The sequence below is a fragment of the Equus asinus genome, chromosome 11 (assembly GCF_041296235.1).
Source record: "Equus asinus isolate D_3611 breed Donkey chromosome 11, EquAss-T2T_v2, whole genome shotgun sequence".
Classification (NCBI taxonomy): Eukaryota; Metazoa; Chordata; class Mammalia; order Perissodactyla; family Equidae; genus Equus; species Equus asinus.
The window spans coordinates 69,570,850-69,588,023 of record NC_091800.1 but is presented as its reverse complement, the minus strand read 5'-3'; the positions used below and the strand labels follow the sequence as shown (position 1 = coordinate 69,588,023).

Genomic DNA, 17,174 nt, shown 5'->3' with positions numbered 1-17,174 from the left:
TACAGCCTTACTGCTTAGGTCCTTCTGTTGTTTTTTAGTAATGCTGTTTTCTCTCTTCACAATCCGTCTCTCAGAATTACACAAAAAGACAGAGAAAAGGGAGGAGAAAAAGATAAGCAAAATAGACGATCAGTTCATGAACTTTGGTACCCCACTAATCGGAATTCCAGGAGGAAGAAACAGAGAAAATGGAAGAGGGAGAGTGTTCCACAGATAAAGAGAGAGAAAAATGTTCATGTCAAAAGGATCCACAGATTAGGATGAGTGAAAAATGGCCCACATAAGATCTTAATAACTGCAAGGAGAATAGGCAGGTCACTGCAATACAGTGACACTAATGCTGGCATCAGACTTTTCATTTTCAAAATGGATGTTAACAGCGAAACAAACCCTTTAATCTTTTGAGGAAAATTATTTTGAACCTAGGACTCTTTAGCCAAATTCTTAACCAAATGTGAAGGCAAAAGTTATATTCTGAAGTGTCAAGATTTAGAAAAATTATTTTTCACACCCCTTCTTGAAGGTGTTTGCCAGCACAATGAAGGTGAAGACCAAGAAACAGGAAGATAGGTAGTTCAAGAAATGGTGAAGTTAATCTGAAAACCCATACAAAGAAGGCCTAGAAAGAAACAGGCTGTTAATTGTTAAGCTCCAAGAAAAATGTCTTCAAGAAAACAGGAACTCTAGACAATTAAGTAACATCAGAAATATACTGGAAGAAATATATCTCACCACAAGAAAAAATAAATACAATAAAATTTCAAGAAAAAACACTTCCCTATTGGTGGAAAGTAAGACAGCAGAATCCATTTGAACTAGCCAGAGTCTTCTGTGAGGGGCACAGTGGACACGTCATTGTAACTGTACAGAGGAAATACAATTGTAGTAGCCTTCAGACTTTTTAGTGAAGAGTATTTACGTTGTCACAGTAAGCACTTTTTACTGATTTTCAAGTTGTAGAAGAAACATAGCAAAATGTAAAACATATATTTACTGAAATAAATATAAATATGTATATAGTGCTAAAATAAGGGTTTAGCTAATGTAAGTTGGGAGGTGGAGGGAAAAGGTAGAGATATTAGTGTGCTTGTCTTATAAACAGAGGACGCAAGAGGAACTGTTGAAGTTGTTAGAATAAAAAATAGAGATTTAAATATTATTTAAGTTAGGAAAATACTCAGGGGGAGAGCTAATGATAAAGATGTTACTACCAAAATTTCCAGACCAAAAGGGGAAGGAAATGGTGGTGTAAGTGAGCTAATCATCTGTCATCAGAGAGAATGAATAACGTCTAAACTCTGTGAATCCAGATTTACTAGTAGATAGCGTCTAAAGTTGATAAATCAGTAAATACAAGTATGAACACATTATTTAGCAGTATGGAGGTAACTACCAAAAGAACTAAACACAAGAAGTTGAACTGATATTTGGAACCAGATTGTTCCATACTGTTGTACTAAGATCTTCCCTGGCTTCATTTACTGCAACTACCTTAAATTTACAAGGGTCACCTTGCCTGATGTGTTTCACTGTCTAACCATGCAGGATATTATGTAAAGCTGCAGAATTCTAAAATTTTTCTTTACCATGCTATCTAGGTGCAAAAAAAGCCAGACAAAATTAAGGAAAATGTCCTTACTGATAAAGATGAAAAAAAAGGAATGTGGGATTCCATTAAAAGGTAATTACAAATCGATATTTTAACACATAACTGTAGATCCATCAGGAGTCTAGTATGTGGAAGCCCTGCCGAAGGTGAACATTTAAGTGAGGCATAGATCCTCTCCTCTAGGAAGGATGGGATACATGAATAAATGTTAATAATACAAGACAGGAAACTGGAGCTGTAAGACAGTTGAAAATAAAGTGCTCTAAAAACCAAGGGAGAAAAAGGCTATATCCAGTTAGGAGGAACCTCAGAAAAGACTCCTTGGAGAAGTGTGTGGCTAGGATGTGTTCTAAACATGGACAGTATTTCAAAAGTTGAAAATAAAATGAAGGTACTTGGTTACGTGAAGTCAAAAAGATTGGGTATGTTCCTCAAGGAACAGAAAGTAGCCCAGGTTAGCTGGGACATTGACTATAATGATCTATAAGTTAGATTGGGACCTATATTAGTTAATCAAAAAAGGAATATATTGGCTCACATATCTAAAGAGTCCATGATGACTCTTTGGGCATTCAGATGATGGGATCTAGAAACTTTCTCTATCTCTTAGGTCAGTTATCTGTACCTCTCCTTCATTTTCAGATAAACGTTTCTGAGGGAAGGTTTGCCATCTCCAGTGGGAAGAGATTGTTTCTTTCCAAATAGTACCAACAGAAGTTCTAAAGTTGACTTAGTGGTCCAGCTGTAGCATGTGTCCCAAACTGAACTTACCGCTGTGATTCTGATTGACCAAGCTTGGGTCATATACTTACCTATAGAGCCAGCGAGATGGCCTGTCCCACCTAAACCTCGTAGAATGAAATTGGAGGAGGAATGGTCACGCCTCCCCACCCCCATCCCCACCCTCCCCCAAAGCTGGCCAAAATACTAGGTTATTGTTACTAGAAGTGTAAAGGATGTTAGGCGAAAATAAAAGCTGCCTGCTGTATTCCACATCATAGAGAACTTTGAAAGTCTATTTTAGAGATTTGAACTTAATTTGAATTATGTTGAAGAACCATTGATCATTTTTATCAGGGGTAAGAAATAGAAACTTTAGGCCAAATAAGTTTAACAGCCTAAGCAGATTTTGTTAGACCAATCAGCACTCCCATCATTTTGGATTTCGCCCAGTTTAGGCCTGTTTTTCTATAGTTGACTCTTTGTTTGATAAGAAGAATCATGTTACTGTGTCAGAATGTGTATCGAGCTAGTTGCTGATAGAGAAAGGCTCAAGCTCACTCACTTTGAAATGATTTGGAAGGTAGCTGTGTTTGAGAGGGGATGATGAAACAGAATCTGGACATGTTAGAGAGTGTCTGTCCATGACCTTTCATTAAAACCAAAAGGCAGAAGCAAGAATGAATGAAGGTAACTGTTAAACTACGGCATAGCCGCTTGCTATGTACAAAAAGGACACCAAAACCAAAATAGCACTAAGAGTTAGAAAGAAGGTAAGTTTTGGGGATGGTAACTTCTCCAGTATCGTGTATATATGCTTTCACTTTTGTCTTACTTTTAATCCTGACTTAGAGTGATTTCCCCCCCACTGAATCAATTGTATGTGTCTTTTTATTTGCTGATTATAATAAGAAAAGATTTGAAAAATGCTTCTGTCATAACAGTTCCTATTTGGCAAAATATATTCCACAATGATTATAAACTGTTTAGTTTTCCAAATTTTAGTCACTCTAAGTACCATTGCATATAAAAATGAGATTTTTAATTAAATGAAATTTTTAAATTGGAAAAAGAAAAAATTATATACTATGAACAGCCCAAATAAAAGGTTCAGTTACTTTTATATAGGAGATGGGGCATATCAAAAAAAAGCTGGTATGGGTCTAAATAGTGTTGAAGACAACAGCTGGTCCCAGATGAAGTGATCGTGACGTAGACCAGTGAATGGGCATAGCTCCCTAATGCCCCTTGTTCCTCAAGGAGGGGCACCCAAGGTGCAGAGGTTTCCAGCTCTAAATTATAGCTGCCTTTTAGGACATTTTATTCTGGGGGAGCCACATGGGCAGCGCTCAAGGACCTACCCTCTTACCATGTATGAAAATTCTTGCTGTGCTATATTACACACTTGTGCCTTCTGTTTCTCCCTTCGTTATTGGCCTGTTCAATAAAGTTTCGGTACATTAGATGTGGCCATGGCATGCCATAACTCATTTTTTGTTCTCAAAACAACTCTTGTAACTCACAGAGATTCAAAGATAGTACCTCATTAACCCAGAGACAATATAATTGCATTCTATGTTATAAATTTTTTAAAAATCATAAAACTTTGTGATTTGTCATATGTTTTAATATTAATAATTCACAATTGTTAGGATAAGAACTTGTTTATAGTGTAATAATTCTTCATTTTGAAAGGCATTCCTATTTTTATTGCTAATCAAATTTAGTATTTATATAAAGTTTGCAGATGTGTATTAAGAAACTGTCAATCACTACTTTTTTATTCCAAGTTTCACAAGAAGCTTGCATAAAGAAAAAGACAAAAAGGAAACAGACGTTCTAAACATTTTTTCAGTTGCTTCTGGCCATTTATATGAACGCTTTTTAAGGTAGGTATGTTTTTGATCTAATGTTTTGAAAAGTAATACACTTACATGGTTCAAAAAGAATTTCAGAAGTTCAAAAGAATAAAATAAGGTGTAGTGAAAACATCTCCCACCTCTGTTTTCTTGATACCCAGTTCCCTTTCCCACAGGAAACTAATATTATTACTTTCATTTCCTGCCAAAGATATCTGTAGACAAGCAAATATATATATATATATTTATTTATGTATATATATTTAACTCCTTTTTACCCAAATAGTAACAAAGATTATACTGCTCTGCACCTTGCTTTTTTCTTTTTTTTTTTTACCTACAATTATGGGGAAAATATGTTTTTTAAATACAGTGAAATTTCTTGAGTTTGATACAGAATATCAGTGTTCTTGAAGGCTATAAAATGAACATATTTTGTAACAAGATAATGTGTGAGAAAAAGTATATGTAGTAAATTTTCCTTTTCCAGTGAAGAAATACCTGTTTCATAAAAAGGAGGAGGGGGTTTGTGTGGAAGAAAGCATATTTACAAACTACAATGGGCTATTTTTTAACTATTTAGATAGAAGGATCCTAGAGAATGCCTCAAAACTGTTTGAATGTGTTGATATTTTAAGATGGAACGTCTGTATCTTCTCCAGTGAGAGGGCTGTGATAGCAAAACAAGTGACCTGTCAACTTGTCAGGCTTCAAGTTTTGCACACCTGATATTAATTACACCATAAGAGAGCCGAGATTAGACTGTAGTTCAGCTAAGCAGGACTATTTCAGACTAGCTGCTTTCTTTGTCAGCTGAAACAAACAAAAGCAATCAGTTTAGTCTGTCAGGTGTATGTGTGTGTGTGTCTGTATATATATACTGATACGTTACATGCTTGAGGAGCAGCCATGACATTTGAAAGTACTTCAATCTGTTTCTCCATAATTCATAGTGAAAAACTTCTAAGTATTGCCTTTAAATATTTAAAAGTCTTAAGAAAAGTAGGATGAACTACTATTAATGTTTTTGTGTTTAATGTTTTTTTATACAGAATTATGATGCTTTCTGTTTTACGTAACACCAAAACACCAGTGAAATTCTGGTTTCTGAAAAATTATCTCTCACCAACATTTAAAGTAAGTATATTAACCTTTTTGTTATAGAATGGTTAAAATTTGAATAGTAAATTCTTTATATCATTGTAGGTTCATATAACATCTCTCTTTTCAGAATGAGTCTTTTGAAATGTATATTTACTCAAATTATTATTTTTAGTCAGTTTTAAAACTTTGGTATTCAGTATTTTTTATCTAGCTTAAGAAAAATTCTCTGCTGTTTTCATTTAAAGAATTGTTTAAAAGGACAGGAGGTGGTTTATTTTTAAGTAAACTCAAAAGGATTAGTGGTTTTTCATGATAATGAATATAATTAAATAAAACTTGGCAATGAGAAATATGTACAGTTTGTCAATAAAAAGATTTGAATTCTGTTATATTTTGACAAAGATAGGCTAGGAGAGTGGTATGCAGAAAGGATGAAAACTGCCATAGAAAATAGTTTGATGGCACCGAGAACAATAGGCTGTTTTATCTCTGTGCAGCGCATTGATTGCTGTGGCAGTTAGGGCACTATATTTGGAAGTCTGAGGCTTTTTGTGTTGAGAAGTTTTCAGATGGCCTGTTGGATTACCCTTTACTCAGCCCCACACTCCTGCTGCAAAGTGTACCTGGTTTCTTCCTATTCTTACTACAGTAAGTTAGGCTGATCTATGAAAATTAGGATCTTATTCAGCCAGTTTAAAGGAGTCTTCTATTTCTAGACCAAAACCGGTGGTAAAAGCAGAAATAAAAATAGGCATGCATGCTTTTACTCCTTAATATTGTCAGGCGCATTGCTAAGTACTTTACCTACATTATTCTGTTGCTCTTCATAAAGTCTTATTCCCAGAAAACCAAGACTCAGAAATTACATAACTGGCCTGCACAGTTGGGAGGTATCCAAGACCACCCTTAGGTGCAGTAACCCACTAGAAGGACTCACAGAACTCAGAAAAGCAATTATACTCACAGTTATAGCTTCTTACAGCAAAAGGCTGCAGATTAAAATCAGCAAAGCAAGGAGACACATAGAGCAAGGTCCAAGGGAGACTAGACTCAGAGCTTCCAGTTGTCCTCTCCCAGTGGAGTCATGCAGACAGAGCTTATTTCTCCTAGCAGAAATGTGTGATCATACACGTGGAGTATTGACACCTAGGAAGCTCGCTCAAACTTGAGCATCCAGAGCTTTAATTGGAGGGTAGCTGCGGAGACCCATGTGACAGCCACTGTGGCTGACCTGAGCCTCTGGCCCCTGGAGGATGAGCTGATACCTTGTAGCCCAAGGTCCCCACCATATGTCACCTTGTTAGCCTAGGCTGTCTGATGTGACCCAAGGTCCCCAGGTAAATAAAATCAGTCTTACCAGGCAGGACAGTCCGAGGATAGGGGTTACTCCCAGGAGCCTGGGGCAAAGGGCTCAACCCTTCTTTGAGCAAGATTTGTCCTTTATAGCACAGGCCTGAGGTCAAACAGCTAATTGGGAACATAGCTGAGATCTGAACCCAAGCATTCTGACCTCAAAGCCCAGGAGCTTAACCCTTATGTAACAGCTCCTCTGCCCTCACCACCAAGAGTGCCGCCTCCTGAGCTCGTCTGGCAGTGGACAAAAAACTAAAAAGAACCCATAAATGCAGACAAGAATTAGTCTGTATTTAGTAACAAACTAGTTTTAACAAACTAGTTTTTTAACATGTTATCCTCCTAGGCAAACACTGAATGGGGGGATTTAACTCTACATAAACCGAGATAATAAAATCTTAAAGATTCTCTTAGCAGGAAATGGCATTATTCACTAGAAATATACTGCTATGTCTGAATAAAAGTCTTGCCCCACTACATGGCCAAAAGTAATACCGTATCTGAAATAGTATTTCCCTTATTTTTGTAATGTATTTCTTTCTCTCAAAACGTTTGTCCTTTAAAAACTTTTCAGTGAAGTATGGTATATACAAGTCATAAGTGTGCAGCTTCAGTGAATTTTTATAAACTGAAAACACCTGTGTAACCAGCAACCGTATACAGAAACAGAAATTCCTGGTACCCTAGATCCTTTCCCTCCAGTGTTAAAAAACATGCCTCCTGGGGCCAGCCGGGGGGCGCAGCGGTTAAGTGTGCACATTCTGCTTTGGCGGCCCGGGGTTCACCAGTTTGGATCCCCAGTGCTGACATGGCACTGCTTGGCAAGCCATGCTGTGGTAGGCATCTCACATATAAAGTAAAGGAAGATGAGCACGGATGTTAGCTCAGGGCCAGTCTTCCTCAGCAAGAAGAGGAGGGTTGGTAGCAGATGTTAGCTCAGGGCTAATCTTCCTCAAAACAAAACAAAACAAAAACATACCTCCTCTCTTCCTTCAAATCTTTGTGGAATTAAACCTACTTAGGGAATAATCCTTTCCTGGCCATACTGTGTAAAATTGCAGTCCCTGCCAACAGTGTATTTCATTAACTGCTCTAGTTTAAACAGAATAAGATACTCTAAGCCTATAAGACACTGAATCAAATATCACATATTCAGACCACGATAACTACCTTGTATTTTCAATCCTTGAATTAAATAGTCATAAATATCTAACATGAAACTCATGTATAGAATCTAATTTATCAGTTTGTAACTCATTTTGTGTTTTTTGTGGAGGTGGTTTTGGTGAGGGAGATTGGCCCTGAGCTAACGTCTGTGCCAGTCTTCCTGTGTTTTGTATGTGGGATGCCGCCACAGCATGGCTTGATGAGCAGTGTGTAGCTTTGCACCTGGGATCCGAACCTGCAAACCCCAGGCTGCTAAAGCAGAGTGCATGAGCTTAACCACTATGCCACTGAGCTGGCCCCTCATTTTGTGTTTTTTGTACACCCTTTTTATCTTTGTGTCTCTCTGACTAACCAACGTGTCGGCAAATACATAAACTGTTTGATGCATAGGTGCTCCAAGATCCAAGGGCTTTTCCTTCTGTAGTCAGGTTTTCTCAAGTCAAACTTTAATTGTAAAAGTAGGGGAACATTTATTGTAGTTAATAAGCTTGCTAGTTAATCTAGTGTACCTGTTTTTTAATGTCATTAAGTTATATAGTTTTATATATTCTTAATTTTTATATTTGTCATCATTTTCATATTTCTCACTAATAGGTATAAGTTGTAGAAGTACACATTTTGCCAATTAGTTTGTAACAATTTATAGTAACCTCTACCTTTTAAAGTGTTAATTTTTTCTCTAAAATAAAAACTCCTTTCTCTTCTTGAACATATTCTTTGATTTATGTGTATGTGTTTGTGTTTAGGAGGTAATTCCCCACATGGCTGAGAAATATGGATTCCAGTATGAACTAGTCCAATATAAGTGGCCCCGTTGGCTTCATCAGCAGACTGAAAAGCAAAGGATTATTTGGGGTTACAAAATTCTTTTCCTTGATGTCCTTTTTCCTCTAGCAGTGGACAAAATCATTTTTGTTGATGCTGACCAGGTAATAAGATTAACTGTTGTTTTTAGTACTTAAACTTTCTTCTATACTTCTACCTGAGTGTAGGGACTCAGTTTATGTTGCTGGTGTTTATTATTATCTTTGTTGCCATTCTATGCAAATGTACAAGACATACTTATAATATATAAGCAAAGTATCTCTTAAAAAAACAAACTGTCAGGGGCCAGCCCTGTGCCTAGTGATTGATTTCAGTGCACTCCACTTTGGAGACTCAGGTTCAGTTCCCAGGCACAGACCTACACCACTTATTGATGGCCATGCTGCAGCAGCAACCCACATACAAAATAGAGGAATATTGGCACAGATGTTAACTCAGGGCAAATCTTCCTCAAGCAAAAAGAGGAAGATTGGCAATGGATGTTAGCTCAGGGCAAATCTTCCTCAGCAAAAAAAAAAAAAAAAAAAAAAATGCCACCAGAATTCCAGGGAGAAATCAAAGGTATTGCAAAAAGTACCATTTATTATTTAGGACATGGCAGTTTTCTCTCTGAAGTAGTAGTTTTTTTTTTTTTAGTTTTGGTCATTAAAAGTAAAACAAATGCTTACATTAGTCATAATATAAGTAGTTATATGAGTTCCTATGAATGTGAGCTGATGTTTGTTTAAAATAAGCTCAATCTTCTTGCTGGAAAAGTTAGCAGTTACACATGACTCTCCTCTTCTTTTTCCACTTCAACAGCATTCTTTGACACTTAGCCAAAAACCAAGTCCTCATCATTCTACCACTTGAGGAAAAGAAAATGTCCCAAGTTTGGCCAAAAAAATCATTATGGTACTCAGCTTTCAAAATTTATCTATCCAAAAATTATTATGACTTTTCACCTTCTCTCCTTGCATGCCTTTGTAATCATTGATGGGAAAAAATATTTGAAAAATACACAGAATTTCTAAGAACAGTAATATGTAAATATTAATGCACAAGTTATTGTTTATATTTAGGACAAAAAGTATATTTTTAACTCCTATATTAGAATTTACTTCTATTATAAACTTTATTTTTTTATTTTCCAAATGGATAAATATGAATTATTATAATTAAAAACTAAGAAAACAGGCAAGCATAGGTGATGAAGTAAGCATTTCTGTATATGCCATCTAACGTAAAATTTATTTCTCCTACCTTCCCCCACATTTACAGGAATATTTTTCCAGCAGACTAGAGTCTATTAAAAATGAAACATACTAACATTATTTCATTAAAGCCATTGAGGATAATCAGGAGATTTTTCTTTATGTTTCAAACTAATATTTGCCAATATACAATAATGGAGATTTATAATAAAAATAATTTTGAATTATTAATCCATACCTTGAGAAACTAAAAGCTATGCACTTACGTGATATTTAATTCCTTCCCAAAATACATTTTATTTAAACTATCGTGGTTAAAAATGATGTAACAAACTATTCTTCTTAATGAGTAAGACCACTGTCGTGTAGACTAGGTATATGAATTTTAGGTTTCTTTTAATCTGTAAGGACAAGAGAAAAAAATAGAAACTTAGACTTATACTGCACAAAAGAACTGTGAGGAAAATGCAGTTCTCTCTGTTTCTACAATAAGGTAATGATGATTTGAGATTTGCAACAAAAGGGCTCATATTATTTTATAGTTTTCATCAGAGAAACTATTTTAATTTAGATCGTGAGACATGACCTGAAAGAACTTCGAGATTTCAATCTGGATGGAGCTCCTTATGGATATACTCCGTTCTGTGATAGCCGCACTGAAATGGATGGATATCGCTTCTGGAAAACAGGATACTGGGCATCACATCTTTTAAGAAGGAAATATCATATCAGGTAAGAAAATTCATACTCTTACCTTTTAGTAAATAAATAACTTATTGAATCCCTATGCTCAGTTTTCTTAAAAATTATACAAAAATGGCAACCAATTATATAGTGCTTATTACGTGCCAGTCACTCTTATAAGACTTTACATATGTATTAACTCATCAAATCTGTGTGATGACCTGTTGAGATACACTTATTATCCCCATTTTATGGATGTGGATACTGAGGCATACAGCATTCATCTAACTTGCCCACGTTTATGCTCTTAAGTACTTAGCTGAGCCAAGAGTTAAACCCAAGTAAGATGGCTCAAGGATGTGCTCCTAACTACTGCAGGTTTAAACTGAGTTTAGCGAATAACAAAATAAAGATACTGTCTTCAAGCTGTTATTGTTTTGCAGGGCTTTGAGTTTCATGAGATCTTGGGGAAACCTGAGGTGACCCTAAGAGGATATGGGTCCTAACAGTATTATATCCAACTTCAAACTCCTTGGAAACAGCATTAGACATTGGGAGCAAATTTATGAAAGGATTCATTATTATTAGACTCAAGGATATTTAAAATTAATACCATTACTGTGGACAATCACTGGGGGAAAGTAGAATACATGCACGACATAGTCTATCAAGGAGTATTCATTTTTTGCAGCGCCTTATATGTAGTGGATCTCAAGAAGTTCAGGAGAATTGCAGCAGGTGACAGGCTCCGGGGCCAGTACCAGGCTCTCAGTCAAGATCCAAACAGCCTTTCAAACCTAGATCAGGTAAGTAAAATGCCCACGGAATAATTTTCAGTACATAGGTGTAGACTGCTCCAACTCCCTGCTTGTAAACTTCAGAATCTTATGTTTTCAGCCTCTTTCTCCCCTCTGTGCAATTCTCTATTGGATATCTTGACTTAGATATAACTTTTTCACTTCAAGCTCAACATTTTCAAAACTAATAGTATTTTATCCTCACTTTCCCGTCCTTAAACCTCTTCTTCCCCCATCTCACTTAGTTACCCTGTCTTTCTCTCACTTGGTTCCACCATCGTTTAACATGTCTCTCTCTCTCTAATCTTTTAAGACTAACTCCCATCCTCTTGTGCCCCACCTGGCTACTGCTTTACTTTTTGTTTTTCCTAACAAACACTTTTTTTCTTCATACCTCAGTAATTTCTAGATTCACCTAACCTGCTACTCAGAACCTCCCAGAGTTATGGGTATAAGGAGTACACCTTCCCCAAGAGGGTCACTGGGAATGATAATAAGCAGGTCCGCTTCTGCTTTGCCCCCGTGGACCCATGTAGTTCTTCCAGATGGTAACACAGCACCATGTAATGGTTGGTGATTTAGAATATAATGCCGCATCTGGAGGATGACGCTTCACCCTTGCAGGGTATTGTCTCCCAGGTAGCACCTCTGTGTGCCTTCAGTAAACCATTTCATGCCTCTGTCAGGCCAGCAGTTTCTAGGTGGTGCAGTAGGTGAGGGGAACATGGGATCTCTTGGTCATGTGCCCTCTGCTATGTTTCTTTGCTGTAAAGTGGGTCTCTTGGTCTAGTGCAATATTATATGGAATCCGATGTTAGTAGATAGCTCTGAAGCCCTTGGATAATGGTGCTGGCTAAGTCTCTGAGAGCAGGAAAGGCAAACCCATACACAGAGTATGTGTATATTTTAGTTCAGAAGAATCTATGCCCCTTCCAGGGCAGAAAGAGTCTGGTGTAGTCACCTTGCCACAAAACAGTTGATTTGTCTTTGTAAAGTGTAAATGCTGCATCAGAAGCTCAGTGTTTGTCTCTGCTGCTGACAGCTGTAAGAGCTAGAACAGCCTTGGTTAAGTAGGAACCCATGCTATTGGGCCCACATGTAGTCTCCATCTCTGCCATCATGACTACTCCCTTCATGTACTCATTGTGCCGTTGGAGTGGCCAACGACCAAAGCTGGCTGACATCAAAAGGCCACATCATTCTGTCTGGTTGGTCATTTAGTGCTGCTTCTGTGTTGAATGCTTTCTGGTGGATATTTAACTTGCAATATGCAAAGATCTTGACAATTTTTGCCACCCCAGAGGTTCATTTATAAGCCTCTACCCCAGAATTTCTTATTCTTAATCTTCCTCTTTCTGGGATCCTGACGAATCAGCCAAGCCATTCACCATTTCACATGAATTTATATATATTTTAGTCTTAGGTTACATCTCTGTGTTACATACAAAGTACATGATAAGGTGCAGCATCTGAAGCAGTTAAAACAGTTCTCAGAGGTAAATTCATAGCACTAAGTACCTCTATTAGAAGAGAAAAAGGTCTCAAATAAATAATCTCAGCTTCTACCTAGAAACTAGAAAAAAAAGCCAGATAACACCAAAGTAAGTGGAAAAGGGGGAATAATTAAGATGGGCGTGGAAATCAGTGAAATGAAAAATCAGGAAAATGGTATATTTTCATAGATTTTCCTGTAAAGTCAAAACTGTTTCTTTGAGAAAATTAACAAAACTTATAGACCTCTAGCCAGACTGATCAGAAAAAAGATAAAAGACGCAAATTACTAATATAGAAGTGAGAGACATGACAGCATAGTATCTACAGGTATTGAAAGAATAATGAGGGACTATTATAAACAACTTTATAGTAGTAAGTTAAACAATTTCTATGAAATGGACAAATTACATAAAAGATACAAACTACCAAAATGTACTCAAAGTGAAATAGGTAACCTGCATAGCCCTGTATCAATTGAAGAAATGGAATTTAGTTTAAATCTCCAGACCCAGATAGCTTCAAAGTGAATTCTACCAAACATCAAAGAAATAATACCAATTCTACACAAACTCTTCCAGAAAATTGAAGAGGAGGGAATACTTCTCTACTCATTTTATGAAGCCAGCATTCTCTTGACATCAAGACCAGACGAAGACGTTACAAGAAAGGAAAACTACAGACCAACATTCCTCATGAACAGATGTAAAAAGCTTTAATAAAATTTCAGGAAACCAAATCAAGCAATGTATAAAAAAGACCCTATATCGTGCCTAAGTGGACTTTATCTCAGGAATGCAAGGTTCATTCAGTATTGAAATATCAATCAATGTAATTCACTGTATTAACAGACTGAAAAAGAAAAACCATATGACTGCTAAATAGATGCAAAAGAGCATTTGATATACTCCAATATCCATTCCTAATAAAAACTCTCAGTGAACTAGGACAGGGAGGGAACTTCCTCAACCTGATAAAGGACATCTATGAAAAACCTGTGGCTAACATCGTACTTAATGGTGAAAGACTGAATACTTTCCCCCTAAGATCAGGAACAAAGCAAGAATAGCCACTCAGGATTTCAACATTTAATAGATGTACTAGACAGTACAGCAAGGCAAGAAAAAGAAATGAAAGGCATCCAGATGGGCAAGGAATAAGCAACTGTCCTTTTTTTCAGACAATATGATCATCTATGTGGAAAACCCTACACATTCTACTAAAAAGCTACGAGGAACTAACAAATGTGTTTAACAAGGTGCAAGGTACAAGATCAGTATATGAAAATCAATTCTACTTCTGTGTACTAGCAACAAATTATTGGAAATTGGAATTAAAAAGATACTGTTTCTAATAGCATTTTTAAAATTAATGACTTAGATCAATCAGGCTTAAGACGTGTAGACTATCAGACACTGCTGAGAGAGTAAAGGTCTAGATAAGTAAAGAGACAGACCTTGTTCATGAGTCAGAGTGTTTATGTGATTTCTCCCCAAATTGGTCTTTAGATTTAATAGAATTCCAATAAAAATGTAGGCTTTTTTCCTATAGACTTTCTTGTATAAACTTACAAAGTTGATTCTGAAGTTCACATAGAAATGCAGTAGACCTAAAATAGCAAAAACAACTTTGAAAAAGAACAAAGTTTGAGGTCTTAGATTATGTGATTCCAAGACTGAATATGAAGCTACTGTAATCAAAACAGTGTGGTTTGGTGTAAAGATAGACAATTCAGTCCATGAGTCAGAATTAGAGCCACAAGTATGGGCAGTTGACTTTTGACAAGGTGCACCGGCAGTGCAGTGGAGAGAAGATGGCCTTTTCAACAAGTGGTGCTGGGACAGTTAGACATCTACATGCAAAACAAAACCTCCAATTCATAACACACCAGATACAAAAATTAACTCAGAACACATATAGATCTAAAGCTAAAATGTAAAACTATAAAACTTTTAAAAGAAGATAGGGGAAAATCTCTGTGGCCTTGGATTACGCAGAGATTTTTTTTTAGATATGTTGTTAAAAGCACAATTCACAAAAGAAGGAAATTGATAAATATATAAAGAACTTTCAAAACTCGTTAATAAGAAAGTAAACAATCTGATTTTCTTTAAATCATATTTTAACAGATCATTCATCAGGGATGATGATCAAGTGGCAATAAGCCCATGAAATGATGATACAGATCATGAGTTGTTGGGGAGATGAAAATTAAAACAACAGTAATTCTGCACACCTATTAGAATGGTTAACATTAAAAAGACTGGCCATGCCGAGTGCTGATAAGGACGTGCAGCAGCTGGAACTCCTGTACATTCCTGATGCACATGTAAAATGGTACAGCCATTTTGGGAAACTGTTTGATGATTTCTTATAAATTTAAATTTACACCTACCATATGACCAGTCATTCCACTTTGAGGCATTTACCCAAGAGAAATGAAACCACGTCTACACAAAGACTTGTGCGTGAATAGTCATAGTAGCCTTATTTGTAAAAGCCAAAACCTAGAAACAACCTTGTCTTAGTTATCTATTGCTGCATAACAACTTACCCCAAAACATAGCAACTTAAATAACACACAGTTTCTGTGGACCAGGAATCAGGGCCTGACTTAGCTGGGTGTTCTGCTTCACAGTCTTGCACAAGGCTGCGGTCATTGTGTTGACGCAGGGACTGCCACCTAATCTGAAGACCTAACTGGGCAAGGGCATTCATGTGGTTGTGGGCAGGATTCACTTCTTCAAGAACTGTTTCACTGAAGATGTTATTTCCTTGCTTGGTGTTGACTCAGGAAATCATCAGTTTCTTGCCAGCTGGCCTTCTCCATTAGGGCAAACGTACCAGAAGGGTCAGAGGAGAGAGAATGCCAGCAAAACAGAAGTCACAGTCTTTTGTAATCTAATCACAGAACTGATATCCTATTACTTTTGCCATTTTCTCTTTGTTAGAAGGAAGTCACTAGGTCCAGCCCCACTCCAGGAGAAAGAATTGCACAAGAGAAGGGGTCCCAGGAGGCAAGGATTGCTGGGAACCATATCAGAAACTGCCTACCACAAACCCAAATGTCTATCAAGAGGAGATTGGATAACAAGATGATGATATATCCATAGAATGCTACTACTCAACAGTAAAAAGAAATGAATTATTCGTACATGTAACAACATGGCTCAATCTAAAAATAATTATGCTGATCTAAAGCCAGTCCAAAAGTATACATATTGTATGATTCTATTTGTATAAAATTCTAGAAAATGCAGACTAACCATAGTGACAAAAAGCACTTCATTCTTGCCCAGGAGCTAGGTAGGGTGAATGTGGGAAGGACAGGAGGACAGAATTGCAAAAGGGCACGAGGGAACTTTGGGATATATTCAGTGATCTTGATTGTGGTCATGGTGTCAGAGGAATGTTTCTATGCGAAACTTAATCACACTGTACCCTTTAAATATGTACAGTTAGGGGCCAGCCTAATGTCATAGTGGTTAGGTTCGTGCTCTCTGCTTCAGCGGCCTGCGGTTCATGGGTTCGGATCCTGGGCGCAGACCTACACACCACTCATCAAACCATGCTGTGGTGGCGTCCCACATACAAAACAGGGGAAGACTGGCACAGATGTTAGTTCAGCAACGATCTTGCTCACCAAAATATATATACATTTGTACATAGATGTATATGTGTGGTGAGTAGACTGGCGTAAGTTTAGACTATAGATCAAGGAATAGAATTGAGAGTCCAGGAATAAGCCCATGCATCTGTGGTCACTTGATCTTTCACAAGCATGCCAGGATGGGGAAGAAATAGCTTTTTCCACAAAGGTGCTGGAACAACAGGCTATCCACATGTAAAAAATTAAGTTGGACCTCTGCCTCACACCATATACAAAAATTAACTCAAAAAAGATCAAAAGACCTGAATGTAAAGAGCTAAAACTATAAAACTCTTAGAAAATATTGGCCTAAATCTTTGTGACTTTGGATTAGGCAATGGTTTCTTAGATATGAAACCAAAAGTACAAACAACAAAAGAAGAAAATAGATAAATAGGGCTGGATCAAAATTAAAAACTTTTGTACATTAAAAGATACAAGAAAGTGAAAAGACAACCCACAGAATGGGAGAAAATATTTGCACATCGTATATCTGATAAGAGACTAGTATCAAGAACATATAAAGAGCTCTTACAACTCAATAACAAAAAGACAACCAGTTTAAAAAATTGTCAAAGGGGGCCAGCCTGGTGGCATAGTGGTAAAGTACACATGTTCTACTTCGGTGGCCCAGGGTTCACCGGTTCTGCTCCCAGGTGCAGGCCTACATGTCGCTCATCAAACCAAGCTGTGGCAGGCATCCCATATATAAAGTAGAGGAAG

The 17,174-nt window shown here is 37.0% G+C and overlaps 1 protein-coding gene across 2 annotated transcripts in view; it reads left to right on the top strand.

The window, feature by feature from the left end:
- The window catches only part of UGGT2 (UDP-glucose glycoprotein glucosyltransferase 2), a 184,373-nt gene that overhangs the window by 151,966 nt on the left and 15,233 nt on the right, over positions 1–17,174 (top strand). Inside the window, exons 31-37 of one of the 2 annotated variants that reach the window (XM_070520046.1) lie at positions 1,599–1,681; positions 4,120–4,218; positions 5,241–5,325; positions 8,559–8,741; positions 10,402–10,562; positions 11,206–11,320; positions 13,384–13,608. In XM_070520046.1, the coding sequence (XP_070376147.1) occupies positions 1,599–1,681; positions 4,120–4,218; positions 5,241–5,325; positions 8,559–8,741; positions 10,402–10,562; positions 11,206–11,320; positions 13,384–13,521 (864 nt within the window). In that variant the 3' untranslated portion in view covers positions 13,522–13,608. Of the gene's footprint in view, positions 1–1,598; positions 1,682–4,119; positions 4,219–5,240; positions 5,326–8,558; positions 8,742–10,401; positions 10,563–11,205; positions 11,321–13,383; positions 13,609–17,174 lie in introns of those variants that run through there. The other variant, XM_014864866.3, reaches the window with a different exon arrangement.